General features: G+C 40.3%; 1 protein-coding gene across 9 annotated transcripts in view; it reads left to right on the top strand.

The window, feature by feature from the left end:
- Positions 1-23,301, top strand: part of PRMT2 (protein arginine methyltransferase 2) — a 72,160-nt gene that overhangs the window by 42,102 nt on the left and 6,757 nt on the right. For 6 of the 9 annotated variants that reach the window (XM_045036457.1, XM_045036456.1, XM_045036459.1 and 3 more), the window contains 5 exons: positions 1,430-1,537; positions 2,211-2,393; positions 6,846-7,007; positions 8,011-8,175; positions 22,882-23,057. In XM_045036457.1, the coding sequence (XP_044892392.1) occupies positions 1,430-1,537; positions 2,211-2,393; positions 6,846-7,007; positions 8,011-8,175; positions 22,882-23,057 (794 nt within the window). Of the gene's footprint in view, positions 1-1,429; positions 1,538-2,210; positions 2,394-6,845; positions 7,008-8,010; positions 8,176-20,685; positions 20,833-22,881; positions 23,058-23,301 lie in introns of those variants that run through there. The other 3 variants (XR_006584698.1, XM_045036460.1, XM_045036461.1) reach the window with 3 other exon arrangements.

Here is a 23,301-nt window from a genome sequence, read left to right as displayed (position 1 = left end):
CATCTGACTCTTGGTTTTGGCTCAGGTCATGATCTCACGGTCCGTGAATTCAAGCCCCACGTCGGGCTCTGTGCTGACAGCTCAGAGCCTGCAGCCTGCTTCGGATTCTGTGTCTCCTCTCTCTGCCCCTCCCATGCTCATGCTCTTTCTCTGTCAATAATAAGTAAGTGTTAAAAAAAATTTTTAAAAAAAGTTTGTCTTACATAATTTGTAATGTAAAAACTGAAAACAGTTTAAGAATACATAATGAGATCAGATAAATAAATTAAGATTATTCATAGAATGGAATACTATCAGATATTAGAAATGTATTTAGAAGTAATTTAATGAGGAAAATACAATTAAAAAAATTTTTTTAATGTTTATTTATTTTTGAGACAGAGACAGAGCATGAGCAGAGGAGGGGCAGAGAGAGACACACACACAGAATCCGAAGCAGGTTCCAGGCTCTGAGCTGTCAGCACAGAGCCTGACGCAGAGCTCAAACTCATGAACCATGAGATCATGACCTGAGCCTAAGTTGGACGCTCAACTGACTGTGCCACCCAGGCACCCCAAATACTCACAATTTAATGAGTGGGAAACTTGTCACAAGGCAGAATTATATGATCTCCATAAATACCCTATATGCGCATATTATATGTACACTTAAAAAAGAAAGCTGGAAAGAATATAAATGTTAGTATGTTAATCATTATCCCTGACCAGTGAGCAAGATTACAGATGGTTGTAATTTTCCTCTGGGTACACTTGTGCTTTCACACATTTTCCAAAGAATGTGAATTACATTTATGTTTAGGAAAATTTGTTTAAAATGTATATATGGGGACAGGGTTGCTTCATTGAACTGGAACGTGTGGTTGGAGGTTCTCCCACCCCCAATGGGTGTCTTCCTGGCAAGTCTGTTCTGATGGAAAGTGGAGACTGGGCAGGTGCACTCTAGGGCTCCCCTTCTGGGTCCTGAGCAGCGTGTGACAGCAGCAGTGCAGTCTGAGTGAGGCTGCGAGGGTTGTGCTGGTCCCTAGCACCTTCCTGAGGCCTGCCCAGTTCTGCAGTTCTGCCCTCGGGTCTGACAAGGTCCCCAGAGCGTGATGCCCAGGAACAGGTCTTCTTTCTCTTAGGGCTGGTCACTACTTTGAGGATGATGTTCAGGGTCAGTCACCAGGTAGATGCTAAAAATGCCTCTTATTTCTTTCTTTGATGTTCTCTTTAGGATGTATTAATAATTTTGTACTAGAGACATAAAGGTAGAGCGAAGGTGAGATCCCTCGATCCTGCTACTGAAGATGACTCAACTTGTAGGATTAAATCTGGTCACACGAATCTTCATTTGAACCCAAATGAAATAACCAAAAGGCTACAAGTTATTAGGATGGACAGAAAGAGAAGCACCATAGTCATCTCCTGTTCTTTCCTTTGCTTTGAGCAGGAGGGAGAGGGTCTCATGGAATGTGGCGGCCAGGAGCATCTCCAGGAGAGTGTGCACCCGGAAGAGTTTGTGGCCATTGCAGACTATTCTGCCACTGACCAGACGCAGGTAACCCGACGTACTTGCTCACGTGCAGTGGCCATGGGCCTCGGTCCATGTTTTTTTTTTTTTGATTCAGTATGCTAAATGACAGAAGTAGATATTTGAAGAAGTCATACCAAAGTTAAGTAAAGAGGTATTCAGACGTTTAGAGCCCAGTGAGACCTGTGAGTGACCCTTCTCTTCCTACCCTAACAAGTTCCAGTCCCAAGCCTTAGGTGAAAGATACCTGGTAAGGAATCGGGGGAAGCACCTGCTCCAATTTCTGTTTGGAAACCTTGGTTTAGAACCTATTCTAGTTAATGAAAAATAAGGGTATAAGATAAAGATACTGACTTGAATGTAGCTTTTCCTACTTTGTAACCCAGTAAATGAATCACCTACCACATAGCTGAGTTACTGTGAAGCGGCTGTTCAGAAATTCTGTCCTAAGCCATTTGAAAATGTTTCATCTTTCCTTTAAAAAATACCATGTGCTTTTCTTTCATGTAGATGTTCCATAAAAATCTCTAAACCTTGGTATCATTTTCACAGATTGTGAGTTGGTATAATTACCTGTTGGGTCCTTTTTGAAATAGCTGTGATTTGGGTCCCAGTTGTGGGGGATTTATCACTGAGCCACAATTGAAATACCACTTTCAGGTTTTTCTTGAATTTTGACTTCTGTGTATGTTTTTTCCAGCTCAGCTTTTTGAGAGGGGAAAAAATTCTTGTCCTGAGACAGACAACTGCTGATTGGTGGTGGGGCGAGCGCGCAGGCTGCTGCGGGTACATACCTGCAAACCACCTTGGGAAGCATTTGGAGGAGTGTGATCCTGAAGACACGTGGCAGGATGAAGAGTACTTCGGCAGCTATGGAACCCTGGTATTGCATTCCAGATCCCTGTTCAGTTGGCCAGGTGCTGGTATTGCATTCCAGATCCCTGTTCAGTTGGCCAGGTGCTGGTTTCTTCTCTCTAGTTTAAAGTTAGCTTCACCTGGACTGCTGCTTCTCATGGTTTAGAGCAGGGTTTGCAGACTTTTTCTCTGGCTAGTAGACCATGTGGTTACTCAGCTCTGCCATTGTAGTGCAGAAGCAGTCATAAAACCGTAAGTGAGTATGGCGTATTCTTTTGATTTTTAAAAACCATTAAAAATCATTCTTGGCTTGCAGGCCATACAAAAACAGGTGGTAGGCTGGATTGGCCCATGGTTGTTTAGAGAGATTATCTGACCAATGGGATTATGAATTTTTCTCAGCATTTAAAAAAGAGTAATACATTTTACTTTAAAAATAAAATACAAAAAAGTTACACAAGTCAACAATAATACCTTTATAAATAACTGACTTACTAGTTGTGTGTGTGTGTGTGTGTGTGTGTGTGTTTTCCCAATTTCGATAAAGACCCATAATCCTAAAGTCCAGACAGCTTCTGTTTATATTTTAAACCTAGATGAAAACAGATGCCTGCAGAATAAACATTGTAGACCTAATGTTGAGTGAAAGAAGCAAGACATCAAAGAACTTTTGATTCAATTATATAAAATTACAAAGCAGTGTTAAAAGGTATCGTTTATGAATGTAAGTGGTGAGACTCTAAAGGAGATCAGGGACCTGGTTCCCCTGAGAATCAGGATGGTGGTTACTGTTAAGGGGGGGGGGGGGGCTGTGATGGTGTCAACTTTGAAAATAAAATCGTTATTATACTAGCGAAGCCGGTTTACTCGCGAATAGCAGGGGAACCGCAATCCAGGGCAGGCAGGCTGCAGGGAAGCACAGGCAAGTCTGGAGAACCAATCAGTAGGGAGAAGGGGTGGGCGGGGCTGCTTGAAATGAAAGCCCATTGGAGGATGGCGGCTGCTTCTCCTTGGCTAAGTTTGGCAGTTTCACATCGGCTGGGCTGCTGCTCAGGACAGGAGAAAGTTGTTCTCGTGCTGGGTAGTAAAGTAGGCTTCTTCCTTCGGACTGCTGGAGTGGTAGCGCAGGAGCCGCACCCTTCAGAGCTTCCCTCTCCTTTTCGGGGAGGTTTTCCACCCTCATTTTCGTATCAGCCAGGCTGGGGTGGAAAGGTTGGGGGGGCTGGCAGTATTCTGGTATTGGCTGCACAAGTGTTTGCTGGAAAACTATATTTGACAGACTGTAAGGCAGTTTTTAATACACTTTTTTTGTAGATGTGTTATATTTGACAAAAATGTTACAATAAATGAAAACCACCTGTGTATGTACATGATGAGAGCTTTCAAATTATCAAGAAAGAGTATTTTGTTGATTTTAAAAGGGCCATATTGGTGGTTTATTTAATGACTTTTCATCATGATAAGCCATGCTGTAATGGACTTCCTTTTACATAAATCTTGTTTACCTTTTGCTAGAATTTCTATTGGGTAAATTTGTAGGGTGTATGTATGGTGTTTTTTGCTTTGGTGGATCTTTCCAATTTGCCCTCCAGAAAGATTGGCTGATTATACACCTACCAATAGTATGTGGAAGCTTGTATCACAACCACAATTGCCACAGTGAAAACAGATTTCTAATCCTAAAAGGGAAATATGTTATCTCTTGATTCTGGTTTCTGTTTGTTATTTTAATTTAATTTTATTTTATTTATCCTTAAAGTTTATTTATTTGTTTTGAGAAAGGCAGAGACAGCTGAGTGGGTGAGGGGCAGAGAGCAAGGGGGAGAGAGAGAGAGAGGAAGAGGGAGAGAGAGAGAATATTCCAAACAGGTTCTGCACTGCCAGTGTAGAGCCAGACGTGGGGCTCGAACTCACGAAACAGACCATGACCTGAGCCGAAACCAAGAGTTGGTCGCTTAACCAACTGAGCCATTCAGGTGCCCTGTTATTTTTTTTTTTTTTTTTAATGGTTATTTTTGAGAGAGAGAAAGAGAGAGGGAGTAGGGGAGGGACAGAGAGAGGAAGACAGAATCTGAAGCAGGCCCCACAGTGTCAGCGAAAAGCCCCATGTGGGTCCAAATGTAACCTCTAGATCATGACCTGAGCCGAAGTCAGCTGCTCAACTGACTGAGCCACTCAGGGGCCCCCAGTTTCTTTTTTTTAAAGTCAGATTGGTCACCTTTTATATTTTGTTGGCCTTTTCTATTTCTCCATTTTTTTAGGTAAACTTTCATATACTTTGCTCATTTTTCTTTTTATTTGTGTCCGTTTCTCTGCTGAATAAGCTGGTTAGCCTGGAATTACACTCACCACTTGCCTCTCATCTTTTCCCATGGAACTCTAAGTTTTATGGTCTGATTTGTCCTTTTTCTTTGTGGCTTCTGGATTTTGTGTCCTACTTTGAAGACCTTCACTCCAATATTATAAATATCCATACTTTCTTTTAGACTTTTGTGACCCCATTTTTAACAATGAAATATTTAAATCAATCTGGAACTTACTAGTTGTAAAGAATAAGGTAAAATTACAACTTAATTTCCCCACAAATATTCAGCTGTTCCAGCATCAGTTATTGGATGATCCTCCTTTTCCTGATGATATGAAATGCACGTTTATCATACGTTACATTTCTAAATTCTATTTGTGTAATCTCTGTTCTGTTTCATTGATCTGTTTATTTCTTCTGCAGCTCCAGATGCTTTTCATTATTGTAGCTTTTAAACATCTGGGAGGCTAGGTCTCTAGCAGTCCTCCTGTTTTTTAGTGCTTTCATGGCTAGGCTGGTCTCTAGTGTTTGAAGCTAATTTTATTAGCATTTGTTGTACACCCTTCCCCAGGCCAAATTGGCTGGCGTTTTAATTGGTATTGCATGGAAAGTTTACATTAATTTAGGGAGAAGTGACATGTTCATCACATCACACTCACTTTCCCCATTTCTTGAGCATTGTTTTATGTCTCTCAGAGTTTTAAGGTTTATTTTATTTTTTCTTTCTTTCTTTCTTTCTTTCTTTCTTTCTTTCTTTCTTTCTTTCTTTCTTTCTTTCTTTCTTTCTTTCAGTTTTGAACATATTGGGTGCTTTGCCTTTCTTGTTAAATGTATCCCTAGATGTTTTTATGTATTATTTTTGTAAGTGGTTGGGTGAAGTGTTCTATAAATATTAGATTAAGTTGGTTGATAGTATTGTTTGAGTCTGTGCCCTTACTGGTTTTCTTTCTACTTCTCTTTCAGCTACCGAGAGAGAAGGATATTGATCATAATTGTGAATTTGTCTATTTCTTGTTGCATTTCTATTGGTTTTTACTTAGTGTATTTTGAAGCTTTGTTATTAGATACAAAAGTATTTAGAATTATTAGGTCCTGTTGCTAAAGTGATTCCTGTGTTACTATGACCTGACTCTTCGTTGCTGGGAATATTCTTTGATCTGAAATATATTTTGTGTGATGAAAATGCCACCATCTAACTTCCTTCTCCTGGCATCAGCATGGTGCACCTTTGCATGCTAGTTCTGACTTTCTGTTAAGGTGGATCACTGCAGGCAGGATGGCTGGGTCTTGACTCCATCTACTCTGACCCTCCAACCCTTTGTGTTTCAGTCTTCAGTGTCTTTATGAGGAGCCACGATAGGCTCATGCAGGCACCGTCCAGACTTCCTGTTTGTGCTGACATGGTCTGGGTAGCTTGACTGTCCCCCTCTCAGCCATACGGGTTTTCTGCAGCTTGAGATCTAAGAGGTGAGGTGTGAGGGATGGTGCTGTGGGTGCAGCTGCTCTGGGCTCTGACTGCCACCTGTAGCTTCACGAACCATCTGGAGGAGGCTTTCTCTGTTTCCCTGAGGATTAGTGTGATTCCTGTGATGTCGTATGTTATCTTGGGTTTCATGTGTTTTCCTCCCTCTGGACATGGCTGGGGGCCTCGAGCTCACCCTCTGAGGGTCAGCGAGGTTGTTACCTCCCTCCAGAGCTACAGTTTTGGGTGGGGCCCTGTGTGCCTCCTCTAGCATCTCTGCTGGTGGCTTGTCCACGGTCTCTCTTGATGGATAGTTGGCCAAGTTGTATCTGATGGGGAATTTGGTGGTTCCTCCTGTCTCATGTGGGAACAGTGGTCAGGAGGGTAATGTCTGCACCATCTCCTCAGTGATCCACCCCTGCTTCTCTGCTCTCCTGGCTCTTGGGGAGGTGAAGGGAGAATCTCTAGGCAGCACAGTGAACTGAAGGATTCTAGAAACTTCCATCTCATTCCTTCACTGTTTTATTTTTGTCTAGTGGCGTATTTGTGTCCTTTGATTTTTTTTGTCTTTTGTTTTCTCTATGTTGCTCATATTTTTAGGCATGGGGTGGTGGGGTCAAGAGGGTTAGCTCAGTCTCTGATCTTCCTTCTTAAACCAGAGCTCAGGATAGCTCAGATTGTAAGCAGTGATTCCGAATGTGTATTTCCTCTAGAAACTTCACTTGGAAATGTTGGCAGACCAGCCACGAACAACTAAATACCACAATGTTATCCTGCAGAATAAAGAATCCCTGAAAGATAAAGTGATTCTGGATGTCGGCTGTGGGACTGGGATCATCAGCCTCTTCTGTGCACATCATGCGCAGCCCAAAGCAGTGAGTAGGAGGCAGCTGTCCCTTCAGCGGCTTGTGAGCTGAGTCTTGGTGTGGTCCCGTGTGCAAAGGCCCTGTGTCGGTGAAACGGGCAGTGTGCTCTGGCAGGCTGAGCCTATTGGACGTTGTGATGTTGGCGTAATGAGTCACAAACAGCACAGAGTAGAAGAGGAGAGAATAGAAAATATCTGAGTGAGTTGCATGTTGTGGGATATTTTTTGGTAAAATGTTTATTTCAGTTGAATAGAGAAACATATGTGTCCCTGTGTTGGGGCTGAGCCACTGGTGTAGGTCACTGTCCAAGTGATACCCCTGCACTGAGCAGGGACCACCTGGCAGGGACAAAACAGACCACTCTCTGTGACACAAGGTGGCTTCCCTTTGTCCTCTTCCCTTTAAAGTATGCGGGGTGGGCCATGCAGACCTGAAGCCCTGCGGCGGCCCCCGACACAGGTGGATGAAACTTCTAGTTTATAAGTGGAGCTGTGGTACAGTGACCACTGGAGTTCAGGTGCTGTCAGAACCGAGACGTATGCACACACGACCTTCCTCTGACAACCTGGATTTGAAATGGTCTCAGCCACTGATATCCATAAAGTCTGACTCTTCTCAGGCCAATACTGAGAAGCTCCTGTATCAGTTATCAGTTATGGGTTGTGTTGCTGCGTGTGTGGGAGCTGGGCCACTGGGTCGCACCTGGGGAGGGCCCCTGCGGTGGGTGCCCAGTATGGGTGTAGGGCCTTCCTCTCACCTGCAGCCCCCTGTCTGTTTTAGGCAGGAGGTGGAGTGAAGGTTAGAGGTGGCTCCCTTGCCAGGGCTCCGTCTGTTGGAGATAGCACGGTGTGGCCCAGCTGCCATTCCTGCTGTCCGGCACTGTCGCTTCCGTCTGTCCTTGTTTTCTCTGATGCCGACTCTGACTCAGCTGAAGCAATGGGCTCAGGAAGAGCAGATGACAGGCCGCTTTGCAGGGTGGGACATGCACTGATGGCACTTCTCCCATATGCAGGTGTATGCAGTGGAGGCCAGTGAGATGGCCCAGCACACAGGGCAACTGGTCATGCAGAATGGCTTCGCCGACATCATCACTGTGTTCCAGCAGAAGGTGGAGGATGTGGTGTTGCCGGAGAAGGTGGATGTGCTGGTATCCGAGTGGATGGGGACCTGCTTGCTGGTAAGGGGCACTGGGACATGCGGGTGGCTGTGGATTGCACCAGGGAAGTGCAGATTCCAAGCAGGGGACATGGACTGGGTCCAGAGGGGCTGTTGTGAGCAGAGCTTCTAGGGGAGAGCTGCAGCTGTTTCATGTTAAAGTGAATCCACCTGGTGCCTTTCCTGGCGCTGACCTCTGCTTAGTGCAGGACAGCCTCGAGGCCACAAAATCCACCACTTGTGACAACGGGGCGGGGAGACCTTGAAGGCGATATGCTAAGTGAAATAAGTCAGAGGCATACTGTATGATCTCACTTACGTGTGGAATCTGAAAACAACAACAACACAAAACTCACCCACCAAACTCCTAGAAAAAGAGCAAATTTGTGGTTAATGGGGAAAAAGGGGGTTGGGGAGAAAGAATTGGAAGACCATGGTCAAAAGGTACAGACTTCAGGTACACAAAAATGAGCAGTGGGGTCACGATGTATAGGGTGGTGACTACAGTGACATACAGGACAGACGTTAAGAGCGAACAGTTGACCCTTGAACAATGTGGGTTTGAACCATGGAGGCCCACTTACACATGGAATTTTTTTTAATTAAAAAACATTTTTTAATGTTTATTTATTTTTGAGAGAGAGAGAGAGAGCATGAGTGGGAGAGGGGCAGAGAGAGAGGAAGACACAAAATCTGAAGCAGACTCCAGGCTTCGAGCTGTCAGCACAGAGCCCGACGTGGGGCTCGAACTCATGGACTGTGAGATCATGACCTGAGCCGAAGTCGGACGCTCAGCCAACTGAGCCCCCCAGGTGCCCAAAGTGATAAATACTAACTAAACTTGTATGGTAATCATTTCACAATACATGCAAATCAAGTCATTGTGCTGTACATCCTGAACTTGTAATTATCTTAGAGAAAGTTGGTGACAGGTTGGTGGTTTTTTAAAAACACAAAAAAGCATGTACAATATGATTCCAATTTTTTTCTAAGTTTATTTATTTATTTTTGAGAGAGAGAGCATGAGCACGAGGGAGGAGGGGCAGAAAGAGAGGGAGAGAGAGAATCCCAAGCAGGCTCTGCACTGTCAGCACAGAGCCTGATGTGGGGCTCGAACTCACGAACCATGAGATCATAACCGGAGCTGAAATAAAGAATCAGATGCTTAGTCAAATGAGCCACCCAGGTGCCCCTAGTTTTGTTTTTTTTTAAATATTTTTTTAAAAATTTTTTTCAACATTTATTTATTTTTGGGACAGAGAGAGACAGAGCGTGAACGGGGGGGGGGGGGGGGGCGGGCAGAGAGAGAGGGAGACACAGAATCGGAAACAGGCTCCAGGCTCTGAGCCATCAGCCCAGAGCCTGACGCGGGGCTCGAACTCATGGACCGTGAGATCGTGACCTGGCTGAAGTCGGACGCCCAACCGACTGCGCCACCCAGGCGCCCCTAGTTTTGTTTTTAAAAACTGTACATGGCGAGAGTCCTGGGTAGCTCAGTTGTTTAGGCATCTGACTTTGGCTCAGGTCATGATCTTGCAGTTCCTGAGTTCGAGCCCCGCATTGGGCTTTCTGCTGTCAGTGGGGAGCCCACTTTGGATCCTCTGTCCCACTTTCTCTCTGCCCCTCCCCTGCTCATGCTCTCTTTCTCTCAAAAATAAATAAAAAACATTAAAAAAAATTCATAGGTAGCAATGACCTAGCCAGCTGCAGGTAGGATGTTCCAGGTATGGTGGGGAAAGCACACCCCACCCTGTGTGTCCCAGTGAGTGCAGCTATGGATCTAGGACAGCATGCAGGGAGAAGCTATTTGAGGACTTTGAAAAGCATATAGTAGCTGGAAGGTTGAGAAAGAAGGCCAGAACTTGAAGTACACCGACCTGGTCTTAAGTTTATTGTTATTCCTCCTGTGGCTCTGTCTCCATACGTAAGTTTAGTAATTTAGATGAAAAAGACCAATTCTTTTGAAAAGTGCAAACTTCTACAACTAACCCACAGTGAGGCAGATAACTTGAATAATCAAGTAAATACTAACAGTATTAATTTATAGTTGAAAACCTTCTGTGAAGAGAAATCTGTAGGCCTAAATTATTTCACTGGTGAAATCTACAAACACATTTAAGGCAGAAATAACACCAGATCTGAGCAGTGTCTTTCAGAAAATGGAAGAGGAGAGACACTTCCTAGCTCATTTGGTGAGACTGGCATTACCCTAATACCAAACCCAAACCAAAAAGAACTCATGTTCATAAATGCAAAAATCCTCAAAAATATTAGCAAGTATAATCCTGCAATACATAAAAGGAATAACACTACAACAAAGAAAAGATTATCTTTGGAATTCAAGGCTGAGTAATTTACCATATTAACAGTCTACAAAAGAAAAATCACATGATGCTATCAACACAAAAAAAATTTGACAACATTCAAAATAGTTTTAAAGTTTCTATTGAGATTTCTTATTTGATCTGTGTGTTTTTTTTTTCAGAAGTGTTGTTTAATTTCCCAAGTATTTTTTGATTTTCCAGCTATCTTTCTGTTATTGATTTCTAGTTTAATTCCATTGTGGTCTTGAGAGTAGACATTGTATGACTTCTGTTCTTTTAAATTTGTTGAGATGTGTTTTATGGCTCAGAGTGTGGTCTGTCTTGGTGAGTGCTCCACGTGAACTTGAGAGAAAAGTGTATTCTGCTGTTGGATGGAGTGGTCTATAGATGTGCATTGTATCTAGCAGATAAATGATGTTGAGTTCAACTATGTCCTTACTGATTTTCTGCCTGCTGGATCTGTCCTTTTCTGATAGAGGGATGTTGAAGTCTCCAACTATGATAGTGGATTCATCTGTTTTCTCTTGCAGTCCTATTTGTTTTCACCTCACACAGTTTAATGCTCTATTGTTAGGTATATACATGGTAAGGACTGTTATGTCTTCTTGGAGAATTGACCCCTTTATCATTATGTTATGCCCCTGTTTATCTTTGATAACTTCCTTCCTCTGAAAGCTGCTCTGAAATTAACATAGCTACTCCTGCTTTCTTCTGATTAGTGTTAGCATCGTCTATCTTCCTCCATCCACTTAACTTTTAGTTTATAAGTGTCAGTATATTTAAAGTAGGTTTCTTGTAGACAACACTTAGTTGGGTATTAGTTTTTGATCCACTCTGACAATCTTTGTTTTTTAATTGGTATATGTAGACCACTGACATTCAAGTGGTTATTAATATAGTTGGATTAATACATCTACCATATTTGTTACTGTGGTCTATTTGTTATTCTTGTTCCTTGTTCCTGTTTTTTTCTTCTACTCTTTTTCTTCTATGATTTTTTTTTAAGCAAATAAAGTTAGGTAGTTTAATGAGCATAAATTAAGGGTGAATTAATTTAATGCTCAGAGGTATATTGGTTTAGAACCTGACATGAACATGCTGATATTGTAAACTTAAGATTCATATTTTTGTATGGAGAACTATCTATCATGCTAATGGTCAACAAAAGAAAGCTGGAGTAGCCATACTTATATCAGACAATCTAGACTTTAAAATAAAGACTGTATCAAGAGATGCAGAAGGGCGTTATATCATAATCAACGAGTGTATCCACCAAGAAGACCTAATAATTGTAAACATTTATGTGCCAAATGTGGAAGCACCCAAATATGTAAATCAATCACAAACATAAAGAAACTCATTGATAGTAATTCCATAATAGTAGGAGACTTCACCATCCCACTCACAGCAATGGACAGATCATCTAATCAAAAAATCAACAAGGAAACAATGGCTTTGAATGACACACTGGACCAGATGGACTTAACAGATATATTCAGAACATTTCATCCTAAAGCAGCAGAATGTACATTCTTCTCCAGTGCACATGGAACGTTCTCCAGAATAGACCATATACTGGGACACAAATCAGCCCTAAGTAAGTCCAAAAAGATTGAGATCATACCGTGCATATTTTCAGACCACAATGCTATGAAACTTGAAATCAACCACATGAAAAAATTTGGAAAGGTAACAATACTTGGAGGCTGAAGAACATGCTACTAAAGAATGAAGGGGCTAACCAAGCACTTAAGGAGGAAATTAAAAAGTATATGGAAGTCAATGAAAATGATAACACCACAACCCCAAACCTCTGGGATGCAGCAAACATGGTCATAAGAGGAAAGTATATAGCAATCCAGGCCTTTCTAAAGAAGGAAGAAAGATCTCAGATACACAACCTAACCTTATGCCTTAAGAAGCTGGAAAAAGAACAGCAAATAAAACCCAAAACCAGCAGAAGACAGGAAATAATAAAGATTAGGGCGGAAATTAATGCTATCAAAACCAAAAAACAGTAGAACAGATCAATGAAACCAGAAGCTGGTTCTTTGAAATAATTAACAGAATTGATAAACCACTAGCTAGTTTGATCAAAAAGATTCATATTTTTGTAAATTGATGGCGTATTCACTTTGTAGACCATTTCCAATTTATAAAAATATTTTTCAGTTGTAATCTCTCTTGAAGCTCACTTTATCTGTAATCTGTTATCTATCTTCACTTGTATTAAGGTATAAAATTATAAGATATTTAAAGTATGCAATAGACTATTTGATAGCTGTATACATTATCAATAGCTTCCCCCCTTTGAGTTAACCCATTCATCACTCACAATAATGGTGTCATCAGTTATAGTCACCGTGGTATATAATAGATATTCAGACCTTATTCATTTTATAATTGACAGTTTGTAGCTTTTTACCAATGTCTCTGTATTTTCCTCACCCCTGAGCTCCTGGTAACCACTTTTATACTCTCTGTTTCTATGAGTTCAACTTTGAAAAACTTTTTTTTTTTAAAAGATCTCACATATAAATGATATGATGCAGTATTTGTCTATCTGTGGCTTATTTCATTTAGCATAAGGCCCTCTAGGTTCATCCATGTTGTTGCAGAGGTTTGGATTTCCTTCTTTCTCGTGGGTGAATAATATTCCATTGTATATAACTGTATCTATCTATCTATCTATCTATATATATATATATATCACATATGTATCATATATACATATCTATTTCACTTTTCCTTTATCTATTCATCTGTCAGTGGACACTTTGGTTGTGTCCATAACTTGGTTATTATGAATAATGTTTCAGTGAACATGGGAGTGCAGATACCTCTTTGAGATAATGATTTTGTTTTCTTTGGCTATAAGCCCAGAAGCAGGATTGCTGGATCACATGGTATTTCTGGTTTTAATTTCTTGAGGAACTTCCATACTGTTTTCCATAGTGGCTGCACCAGTTTACATTCCCAGTAACAATGTTCCAGGGTTCCCTTTTCTACATGTTCTTACTAGCATGTGTTACCTTTGTCTTTTTGATAATAAATATAGCAAGGCTGATCTGATACCTCATTGTGGTTTTGATTTGCATTGCCTGATCATTAGTGATATTGAGCATCTTTCATGTACCTGTTGCCCATTTGTATATCTTCTTTGGAAAAAATGTCCTTTTGCCCAATTAAAAAGCTTTTTCTATTGGTTTGTTATGAGTTCCTTGTATATTTTGTGTTTTCACCCCTTATTAGATATGTGGTTTGCAGATATTTTCTCCTATTCTACGGTTTACCTTTTTGTTGTTGATGATGGTTACCTTTGCTGTGCATAAGCTTTTTCGTTTGATGTGGTCCTACTTGTTTATTTTTGCTTTTGTTGCCTTTGCTTTTGGTGTCTAATCCAAACAATTATTGGCAAGATCAGTGTCAAGAAGCTTATTCATTGTGTTTTCTTCAAGGAATTTTATGCTTTTAGGTCTTATGTTCAAATATTTAATCCATTTGCAGTTAATTTTTGTGTGTGTTATAAGATAGGGGTCCAATTTCCCAACACCATTTCATAGCGGTTATCCTCTACCCATTGCATATTCTTGGCTTCTGTGTTGAAAATTCATTGATAATTAATGCATGGGTTAATTTGTGGACTCTCTGTTCCATTGGTCTATGTGTCTGTTTTTATGACAGTACAATGTTGTTTTGATTATAATAGCTTTGTAATATAGTGTAAAGTGTGAGGTCTTCAACTTTGTTCTTCTTTCTCAAAATTGCTGTTTATATGGAGTTTTAGGATTGCTTTTTCTATTTCTGTGAAAAATGCCATTGGAATTTTGATAGGGATTGAATTGAATCTGTGGATTGCTTTGAGTAGAGTAGACATGTAAACAATTTTAATTCTTCCTATCTGTGAACTCAGGATATCTTTCTACTTGTTTGTGTCTTTAATTTCTTTCTTCATTGCCTTTCACCTTCTTGGTTAAATTTATTTCGAGGTATTTTATTATTTTTGATGCAACTGTAAATCGGATTGTTTTCTTAATTTCTCTTTTTGATAGTTCATTGTTGGTGTATAGAAACACAACTAGTTTTTGTATATTTATGTTGTATTCTACAACTCTACTGAATTTGTTTATTCTGACAGATTGTGTGTGTGTGTGTGTGTCTGTGTGTGTGTGTGTGTGTGTGGAGTCTTTAGGATTTTCTATGTATGTCATCTGCAAATAGAGACAGTTTTACTTCTTTCTTTCTTATTTAGATGCTTTTTATTTCTTTTTCTTGCCAGATTGCTCTGGCTAGGGTTTCCAGTACTGTGTCGAATAAAGTGATGAGAGTGAGTGTCCTTGTTTTTCACTTGATCTTAGAGGAAAGCTTTCTGTTTTTCAGTGTTGAGTATGGTGTTAGCTCTAGGCTTGGCATATGGGTTTTATTATGTCATGATATATCCTCCCAATACTCAATTTTTTGAATCTTTATCATGGAATGTACTTGAATTTTATAAAATGCTTTTTTGCATGTATTGAGATGCTCGTATAATTTTCATCCTTCATTTTGTTAATGTGGTGTATCGCATTTATTGATTTGCTGTGTTGAACCATGTTTGCATCCCAGGAATAAATCCCACTTGATTATGGCATATGATCCTTTTAATGTACTGTTGAATTCAGTTTGCCAATTTTTATTTGAGGATTTTTCCATCTGTGTTCATCAGGGATGTTTGCCTGTAATTTCCTTGTAAATTTTCCTTGTCTGTCTTTGGGTAATGCTGGCCTTGTAAAATGAGTTTGAAAGTGTTCCCTCCTCTTTGATATTTTGGAAGAGTTTGAGATTTGGTGTTGATTCTTTAAATGTTTGGTAGAATTCACCTGTGAAGCCATCTGGTTGTGGACTTTTGTTTGTTGGGAATTTTTCAGTGACTAATTCAGTCTCCTTACTGGTAATTGATTGGTCTGTTCAGATTTTCTTATTTCTTCACGATTCTGTCTTGGTAGGTTGTGTGTTTTTTAGGATTTTAGGTATTCTTCTAGATTGTCCAATTTGTTGGTATATAATTGTTCATAGCAGTCTGTTGTGATCGTTGGTGTTTGTGTGATGTCAGTTGTAATGTCTCTTTCATTTCTGATTTTATGTATTTCACCTCTTTTCTTCGTGAATTGGTGAATCGAGCTAAAGATGTGTTTATCTTCAAAAAAATTAGCTCTCTGTTTCATTGGTCTTTCCTGTGCCTGTGTAGTCTCTATTTCATGTATTTCCACTCTGGTCTTTGTTATTTCCTTCCTTCTACTAACTTTGGGTCAGTTCTTTCTTTACTTCCTTAGGTGCAAAGTTACATTGTTTATTTGAGATCTGTCTTTTCCCTTAATGTAGGCATTTATTTCTGTAAACTTTCCTGTTCAACCTGCTTCTGCTGCACACCACAAGTTTTGTTCTGTTGTGTTTTTGTTTGTCTCAGGATATTATTTGATTTCTCTTTTGAATTCTTTCACCCATTGGTTGTTCAGGGATATGTTATTTAATCTCCACATTTTTTTGAATTTTCCCAGTTTTTTCTTGTTTTTGATATCTAGTTTTATACCATTATGGTCATAAAAGATGTTTGATATGATTTCAGTCTTCTTAAATTTATTAAAACTTGTTTTCAGTGTCCTAACTGAAATGTTCCATGTGTACTTGAGAAGAACGTGTATTCTGCTGCTGTTGGATGGAATGTTGTTTGTATGTTTTATTTGGCCATCTGACCTCATATGTAGTTTAAATCTGGTGTTTCCTTATGATTGTTTGTCTGGATGACCTATTCATTGTATATTTGCTTTATGTATTTAGGTGCTCTGCCTTTTGAGGTTTTGATTGGACTTTTTATATGACTCCATTTTCTCTCCTTTCTGAGCATATCGATTACACTTTTTTTTAAAACTTTTTAAGTGGTTGCCCTCTAGTTTGCGACACACAGTTACAACTGATTCAAGTCTACCTTCATGTAACACTATACTACTCTATGGGTAGTGTTCCTTGCAACAAATAATCCTGATTTATTCTTCCTGTCCCTTGTAACATCATTGTCATTCATTTCACGTATATATAAGTAAACATTATACATGAGCATATGTATACTTACATACATAAGCATACATGGTAAATACTGTGTTGCTATTATTTTGAACAAATTGTTAGATCAATTAAGAAGAAAAAAGTTTTTTTTTTTAATTTTGTTTAATGTTTATTATTTTGAGAGAGAGACAGAGACAGAGAGAGACAGAGACAGAGACAGAGTGTGAACAGGGGAGGGGCAGAGAGAGAGGGAGACACAGAATCCAAAACAGGCTCCAGGTGCCAACCCGTCATCACAGAGCCTGCCTGACATGGGGCTCAAACTCACAGACCTGAGCGAAGTCAGATACTTAACCGACTGAGCCACCCAGGCTTCCCAAGAAGAAAAATGTTTTAATGTTATCATCACTTGTTCCTTCTTCAGTGCTTTTCTTTATGTAGTTCTAAGTTTCTGATCTATATCATGTCCTTCCTTCTAAATAATTTCTTTTTAACATTTCTTGCAAGGCAGGCCTACTGGCAACAAATTCCCTCAGTTTCTATCTGAGAAAGTCTATTTCTCTTTGATTTTTAAAGTAATTCTAGATTGGTGTTTTTTTTCTTCAACACTTAAAAAAATTTTTTTAATGTTTATTTATTTTTGATTGCGAGAGAGAGAGAGAGACAGAGACAGGGTGTGAGTGGGGGGAGGAGCAGAGAGAGAGAGAGACAGAATCTGAAGCAGGCTCCAGGCTCTGAGCTGTCAGCACAGAGCCTGACATGGGGCTCAAATTCATGAACTGCGAAATCATGACCTGAGCTGAAGTCAGATGCTTAACCAACTGAGCCACCCAGGGGCCCCCTCCCTCAACACTTTTAATATTTCACTTCATTCTTCTCTTGCCTGCATGGTTTCTGAGGAGAAGTCAGATGTCATTTGATCTTTATAACTTTGTGGGTAGAGTGTTTTTTTTTTTTCCCCTCTGTCATCTTTAAGGATTTTTCTTTATCTTTGAGTTTCTGTAGTTTGACAATGATATGCCCAGGATACTGTTGGTTTTTTTTTTTTTTTAATTTTTAAAAGTTTTCATTAATTTATTTTGAGAGAGAGAGCGAGCAAGCATGAGCAAGGGATGGGCAGAGAGAGGGAGAGGAAGAATCCCAGGCAGGCCTTGATCTCGTGAAGTTATGACCTGAGCCAAAATCAAGAGTTGAATGCTCAATGGACTGAGCCACCCAGGTACCCCATAAGTATATTGTTTTTAAGCATTTATCCTGCTTAGTGTAATCTGAGTTTCCTGGATCAGTGGGTTGCTATCTGACATTAATTTGAGGATGTTCTCAGTCATTATTGCTTCAAATATTTCTTCTGTTCCTTTCTCTTTCTTCTCCTTCTAGTATTCTCATTTTGTGTATGTTACACCCCATGTAGTTGTCTTACAGACCTTGGATATTGTGTTCTGTGTTTTTGTTTGTTTGTTTGTTTTTTGTCTTCGTTCTCTTTGCTTTTCAGTTTGGGAGGTTACTGTTCTCATATCTTCAAGCTCAGAGATTCTTTCCTCAGACATGCCTTGTTTCCCACTAAGCCTAACAAAGGCATTCTTCATTTCTGTTACAGTATTTTTTTTTTTTTTATTTTGAACATTTCTTGGGTCTCTCTTAAGATTTTGATTTCTCTGTTTACATTGCCCATCTGTTCTGGCATTCTTTCTACTTTATCCATTAGAACTCTTAGCATGTTAATCATGGTTGTGTCAAATTCTCAGCCTGATGATGCCAACATCCCTACTATATCTGAGTCTGCTTCTGATGCTTGTTATGTCTCTTCAAACTGTCATTTGCCTTGTAATTTTATTTGAATTTTTTTTATGTTTATTTATTTTGAGGGAGAGAGACAGGGCACGAGCAGGGGAGGGGCAGAGAGAGAGAGGGAGACACAGAATCTAAAGCAGGCTCCAGGCTCTGAGCTGTCGGCACCGAGCCCAATGCAGGAAAACCAAGAGATCATGACCTGAGCTGAAAGCGAATGCTTAACCAACTGAGCCACCCAGGCGCCCCAACCTTGTAATTTTTTTATTGATAGCCTGTGTGATGTGTTGGGTAAGGGAATAGCTATAAATAGGCCTTTAGTAATGTGGTGAGGTGTGGGGGAAGCAGAAGCATTCTGTGGTCCTGTTAGGTCTCAGTCTTTTAGTGAACTTGTGTTTCTAGACTGTGAGCTTCACAAAATTTCTCAATTTCTTTTCTGACTTTTGGGTGGGACACGATGGCTAGAGGGGTCTGGAGTTGAATATTGCCCTTTTCCCAGCTCAGTTAGGCTAGGCTCTGATTAGCTGGTTTCTCCAGAGAGCAGATCCTGTTAAGAAGAACAGAATACTCTGGCATGTTTCAAAATGGTTTTTTTCCCTCTGCTCTGTCAGAAGCATGAGGGGATTTTTCTCTGGTTGCTGTGGAACCTGGTGGAGGTCCAGGAGGGAAAACTCACTAACATGTGGGGGTCCCCTTATGACTTAGCCCACCTGGAGTTTGTAACAGTCAGAGTTGTCTACACTGAGCCTCCAGCAGTTCATCATTGTTGTTCGTGTTGTTCCAGGAGTTAGGGTTCTGCTCTAGTAATTTGTGATTTTCTGTGTAAGCTTGTTGATTACTCTGATTTTGGAGGGAGCAGATTGCTCTGTGACCTAGTATCTCATACATATCTAAGAAGAATTGTGGATTTTTCATTTGCTTTTTACTTGTTAGGGCAGAATGGCAGCTTCTAAGCTTCTTATATGCTGTGCTGGAAAATTCAGCTTGAGTTCATAATTAAATTCTCAACAAACTTGGAATAGAAAGGAATTTACTCAACCTGATAAAGGGCATCTATAAAAAAACAAAACAAAACAAAAAAACACCTATAGCCGCCTAATGGTGAGAGAATCAGTGCCTTCCTCCTAAGAGGAGGAAGAGGTAGGATGGCTACTCTGCGATTCCTGTTCAACACTGTGCTGGCAATCCTAACCAGTGCAAGAATGAAAGAAGAAATAAAAGGCACACAGATTTAAAACAAAGAAATAAACCATCCCTGTTTCCAGACCACATGATTGTTTTTGTAGAAAGTCCCAAAGAATCTCCCCCCAAATTTCTTTGAACTGAAAGGCAAATTAAGATCACAGAGTGATCAAAATGAACATACAAAAGCCAGTTTTAGTGTTTTAATTTATTTTTTGAAGGCAGTCATATTTTCGTATGCTAACAATGTACAATAGCATTTATAAAGCCCCCAAAACATGAAATACTTAGGTAACAAAACATGTCCAAGTTTTGTATGTGAAGAACTAGAAGATGCTGATGAATGAAGTCACAGAAAACCCAAATAAATGGAAAGGCAAGGTGCTCATGGACTGGAAGACAACATAGTAAAGATACCTCTTCTCAAACTGATCTGTAGATTTAATATAATTCCAATCAAAGTCTAAGCAGGATTTCTTTTGTGGATATGACCAGCTCATTGTAAAATTTTTGTGAAAAGTAAAGAAAATAGAATAGTGGATACAGTTTTTAAAAGAAGAATAAAATTGGAAGAATTACATACCTGATTTGAAGACTTGGCATAAAGCTATAGTAGTCAAGACAGTTTGGTATTGCTAGAAGGATAGATACGTAAGTCAATGGAACAAAATAGAGAAATAGATTCCTAAAAATACAGTCAGTTGATTTTTAACAGGGGAGCGAAATCAATTTAGTGAAGAAAAGATATAGTCTTTCCAACAGAAGATATTGGCATAGTTGGCCATCCATATGCCAAAAAAAAAAAAAAAAAAAAAAAAAAGAAGGGAAAAAAAGAAATTCAAGGCTTATACCTTCTACCAAAAATGAAGTCAAAATTGATTCTAGATCTAACTGCATAGACTAAAACTGTAAACTTTCAGAAGAAATCTTGGGAGAAAATCTTCATGGGTTAGGGAAAGAGTTTTTAGTTGATTCTTAAAGCATGATCCATTAAGGAAAAAATTGATATGCCAGACTTCATCAAAATTAAAGGTGTCTATGTTAAGAAAATGTTAAAAGACAGTGTTAAAGATATAGTAAGATTAGGAGAAAATATTTGCAAATCACATATTTAATGTGTATCCTGAATATACAAATTATATATACAAAATATACACATTCTAATGTGTATCCTGAATATCCTCAAAATTCAACAGGAAGAAGGTCAACAACCTAATTGAAAAATGGGCAAAGGACTCGAGCAGATACTTTACCAACGTGGATATATGGATGAGAAATAAGCATGTGAAAAGACATGAAACCTTGTTAGCCATCAGGGAAATATAAACTGAAACCATAATGAGGTAACCCTACACACCTGTTGAAATGGCTAAACTTTAAAAAATTTTTTTTTTCCAACATTTATTTATTTTTGGGACAGAGAGAGACAGAGCATGAACAGGGGAGTGGCAGAGAGAGAGGGAGACACAGAATCGGAAACAGGCTTCAGGCTCTGAGCCATCAGCCCAGAGCCCGACGTGGGGCTCGAACTCACGGACCACGAGATCGTGACCTGGCTGAAGTCGGAGGCTTAACCGACTGCGCCACCCAGGCGCCCCGAAATGGCTAAACTTTTAAACAATAATACCAGGTGCTATGGAGTGACTAAAACTCATAGGAATCACACAGCTGCCCTAGAAGACGGTTTGGCAGTTTCTTATAAAGTTATAGGTACACTTACCGTATGACCCAGCACTTATACGTCTGGGTATTTACACTGGAGAAGCACAGCTGTGTTTACACGGAAACCTGTATGTGAATGGTCGTACTGGCTCTAATTACAATTGCCAAAAAGCTGGAAACAACCTAAGTGTTCTTCAACAGGTGGTTAGATAAACAGCTGTCTACATTCGCACAATGGGGTCCTACTGGTCAGTAAAGAATGAACTATTGTGGGGCGCTTGGGTGGTTCAGTTGGTTAAGCATCTGACCCTTGACTTTGGCTCAGGTCATGATCTGGCAGTTTGTGAGATCGAGTTCCGTGTTGGGCTCTGAACTGGGCATGGAGCCTGCTTAGGATTCTCGCTCTCTCTCTCTCTCTCTCTCTCTCCCTCCCCCACTTATACGTGCATGTTCTCCCTCTCTCTCAAAAAAAAAAAATAAACCTAAGAGAATGAACTATTGATGCACAAATGGATAAACCCCAGACATTATACTGGCGTAATTGTTATATGGAGTTATAAAAGTTATAAAAGTTATATGGAGTTATATGGAGTTATATGTTATATGGAGTTATAAAAGTTATAAAAGTTATATGGAGTAATTAGAACAGTGTGGTATTATAATAAGAAAAGACAGATGAACAGAACAGGATAGAAGGCACAGAAGAGAACCTTTTAGCATATGAAAAAGTTGATATTATGAGTGAAAGAAGCCAGTCTCAAAAGATTATGTACTGTATGATACCATTTGTATGTCTTTCTCAAAAAGACAAAACCACAGGGATAGAGGCCAGTTAGTGGTTTCCAAAGGTTGGAGGTGGTGGGAGGAGGTGACCACAGAGGATATCATGAGGAGTGTTTTGGGGTAATGGGGTTGTTCTGTATCCCGATTGTGGCTATGGTTACACAGATCCATACAAGTGTTAAAATTTATGGAGTAACTGATTTACTATTGGTAATTTTTAAAAATACAATTAAAAATGATCTGTATATAATTTTCACACGTGTGCATGTATGTGTATGTGAGGAGAAGGCCTTGAGCATAAACCACCAGGCAAACATTGGTTCCTTTTGGGCGCTGGGTTTACTCATGACTTTTATTTTTGTTTGTGCTTTTCTGAATTTTCTAAATTTTTCCATACTGAACATACTATTGCTTCTATAATAATAATGCCTGAAGTTATTTAAATAAAACAAAACCCTTCTGGGGCTTCCCTTCAGCTGCAGGATGATGTGCCCCTGGCCTGTGCCCTACTCTTTGGTTCAGACACAAAGGCTGGCCTCTTGGGGCTTTAGCGGCCCCTGTTCTCCGTCACAGGCGTCACATGCCACCTGTCCGGGTGCATCCTCAGGGATCCGTGGCACTCCTCCTTTAATGTTCCATGTTTTTAAGAAGTGATTTCAGTCAGCTTCCAAGGTTATGAAAATTCTGAGAATCCTCCAGACCAAATTTATAGGGGTTGACAGTTAAAACTCTGTAATACTGAGGGAGATGGCAAGAGTGAAGATCTTTCCTGTCGGCGGGGCCCAGTTCTGAATTCATTCTAAAGTGAACCGGTGTCACTCCACCCCAGGCTGTGGTGGCAATCTGTGATGTCACTGGTGTGGGTACAAGATAAATCCTCCCAGACTATGCATCACAGACACAGGCCTCGGTCACCATGTCCCCCGTGTGTCTCCCTGCTTGTGCAGTTTGAGTTCATGATTGAGTCGATCCTGTACGCCCGGGACGTGTGGCTGAAGGAGGACGGGGTCATCTGGCCGACCACGGCCGCGCTGCACCTGGTGCCCTGCAGCGCCGACAGAGACTACCGCAGCAAGGTCCTCTTCTGGGACAACGCCTACGAGTTCAACCTCAGTGCTCTCAAGTGAGTGTGTGCTGCTGGGAGCGCAGACGTATTCCGGGGCCTCCTGGCTGTGCGAGCTGCGGGCTTCCTAAGACCGCATAACTCGTTGGTGGTAGAGCATGCCATGAGACTGATCTGAATTCACTCACATGCCTTGGAATTTTGCACGTGTCTTTCAGGCCTTTAAACTGGTAGCAGATGTGATGGGAATCGAAATGTCTTTTGCCATCTAAGTTCTCAAATGTAATGGGAAAAACATGGTCAT

Source organism: Felis catus, chromosome C2, assembly GCF_018350175.1.
Source record: "Felis catus isolate Fca126 chromosome C2, F.catus_Fca126_mat1.0, whole genome shotgun sequence".
NCBI classification, from domain to species: domain Eukaryota; kingdom Metazoa; phylum Chordata; class Mammalia; order Carnivora; family Felidae; genus Felis; species Felis catus.
The sequence above is the reverse complement of the archived record's forward strand: the minus strand, read 5'-3'. Positions and strand labels throughout refer to the sequence as shown.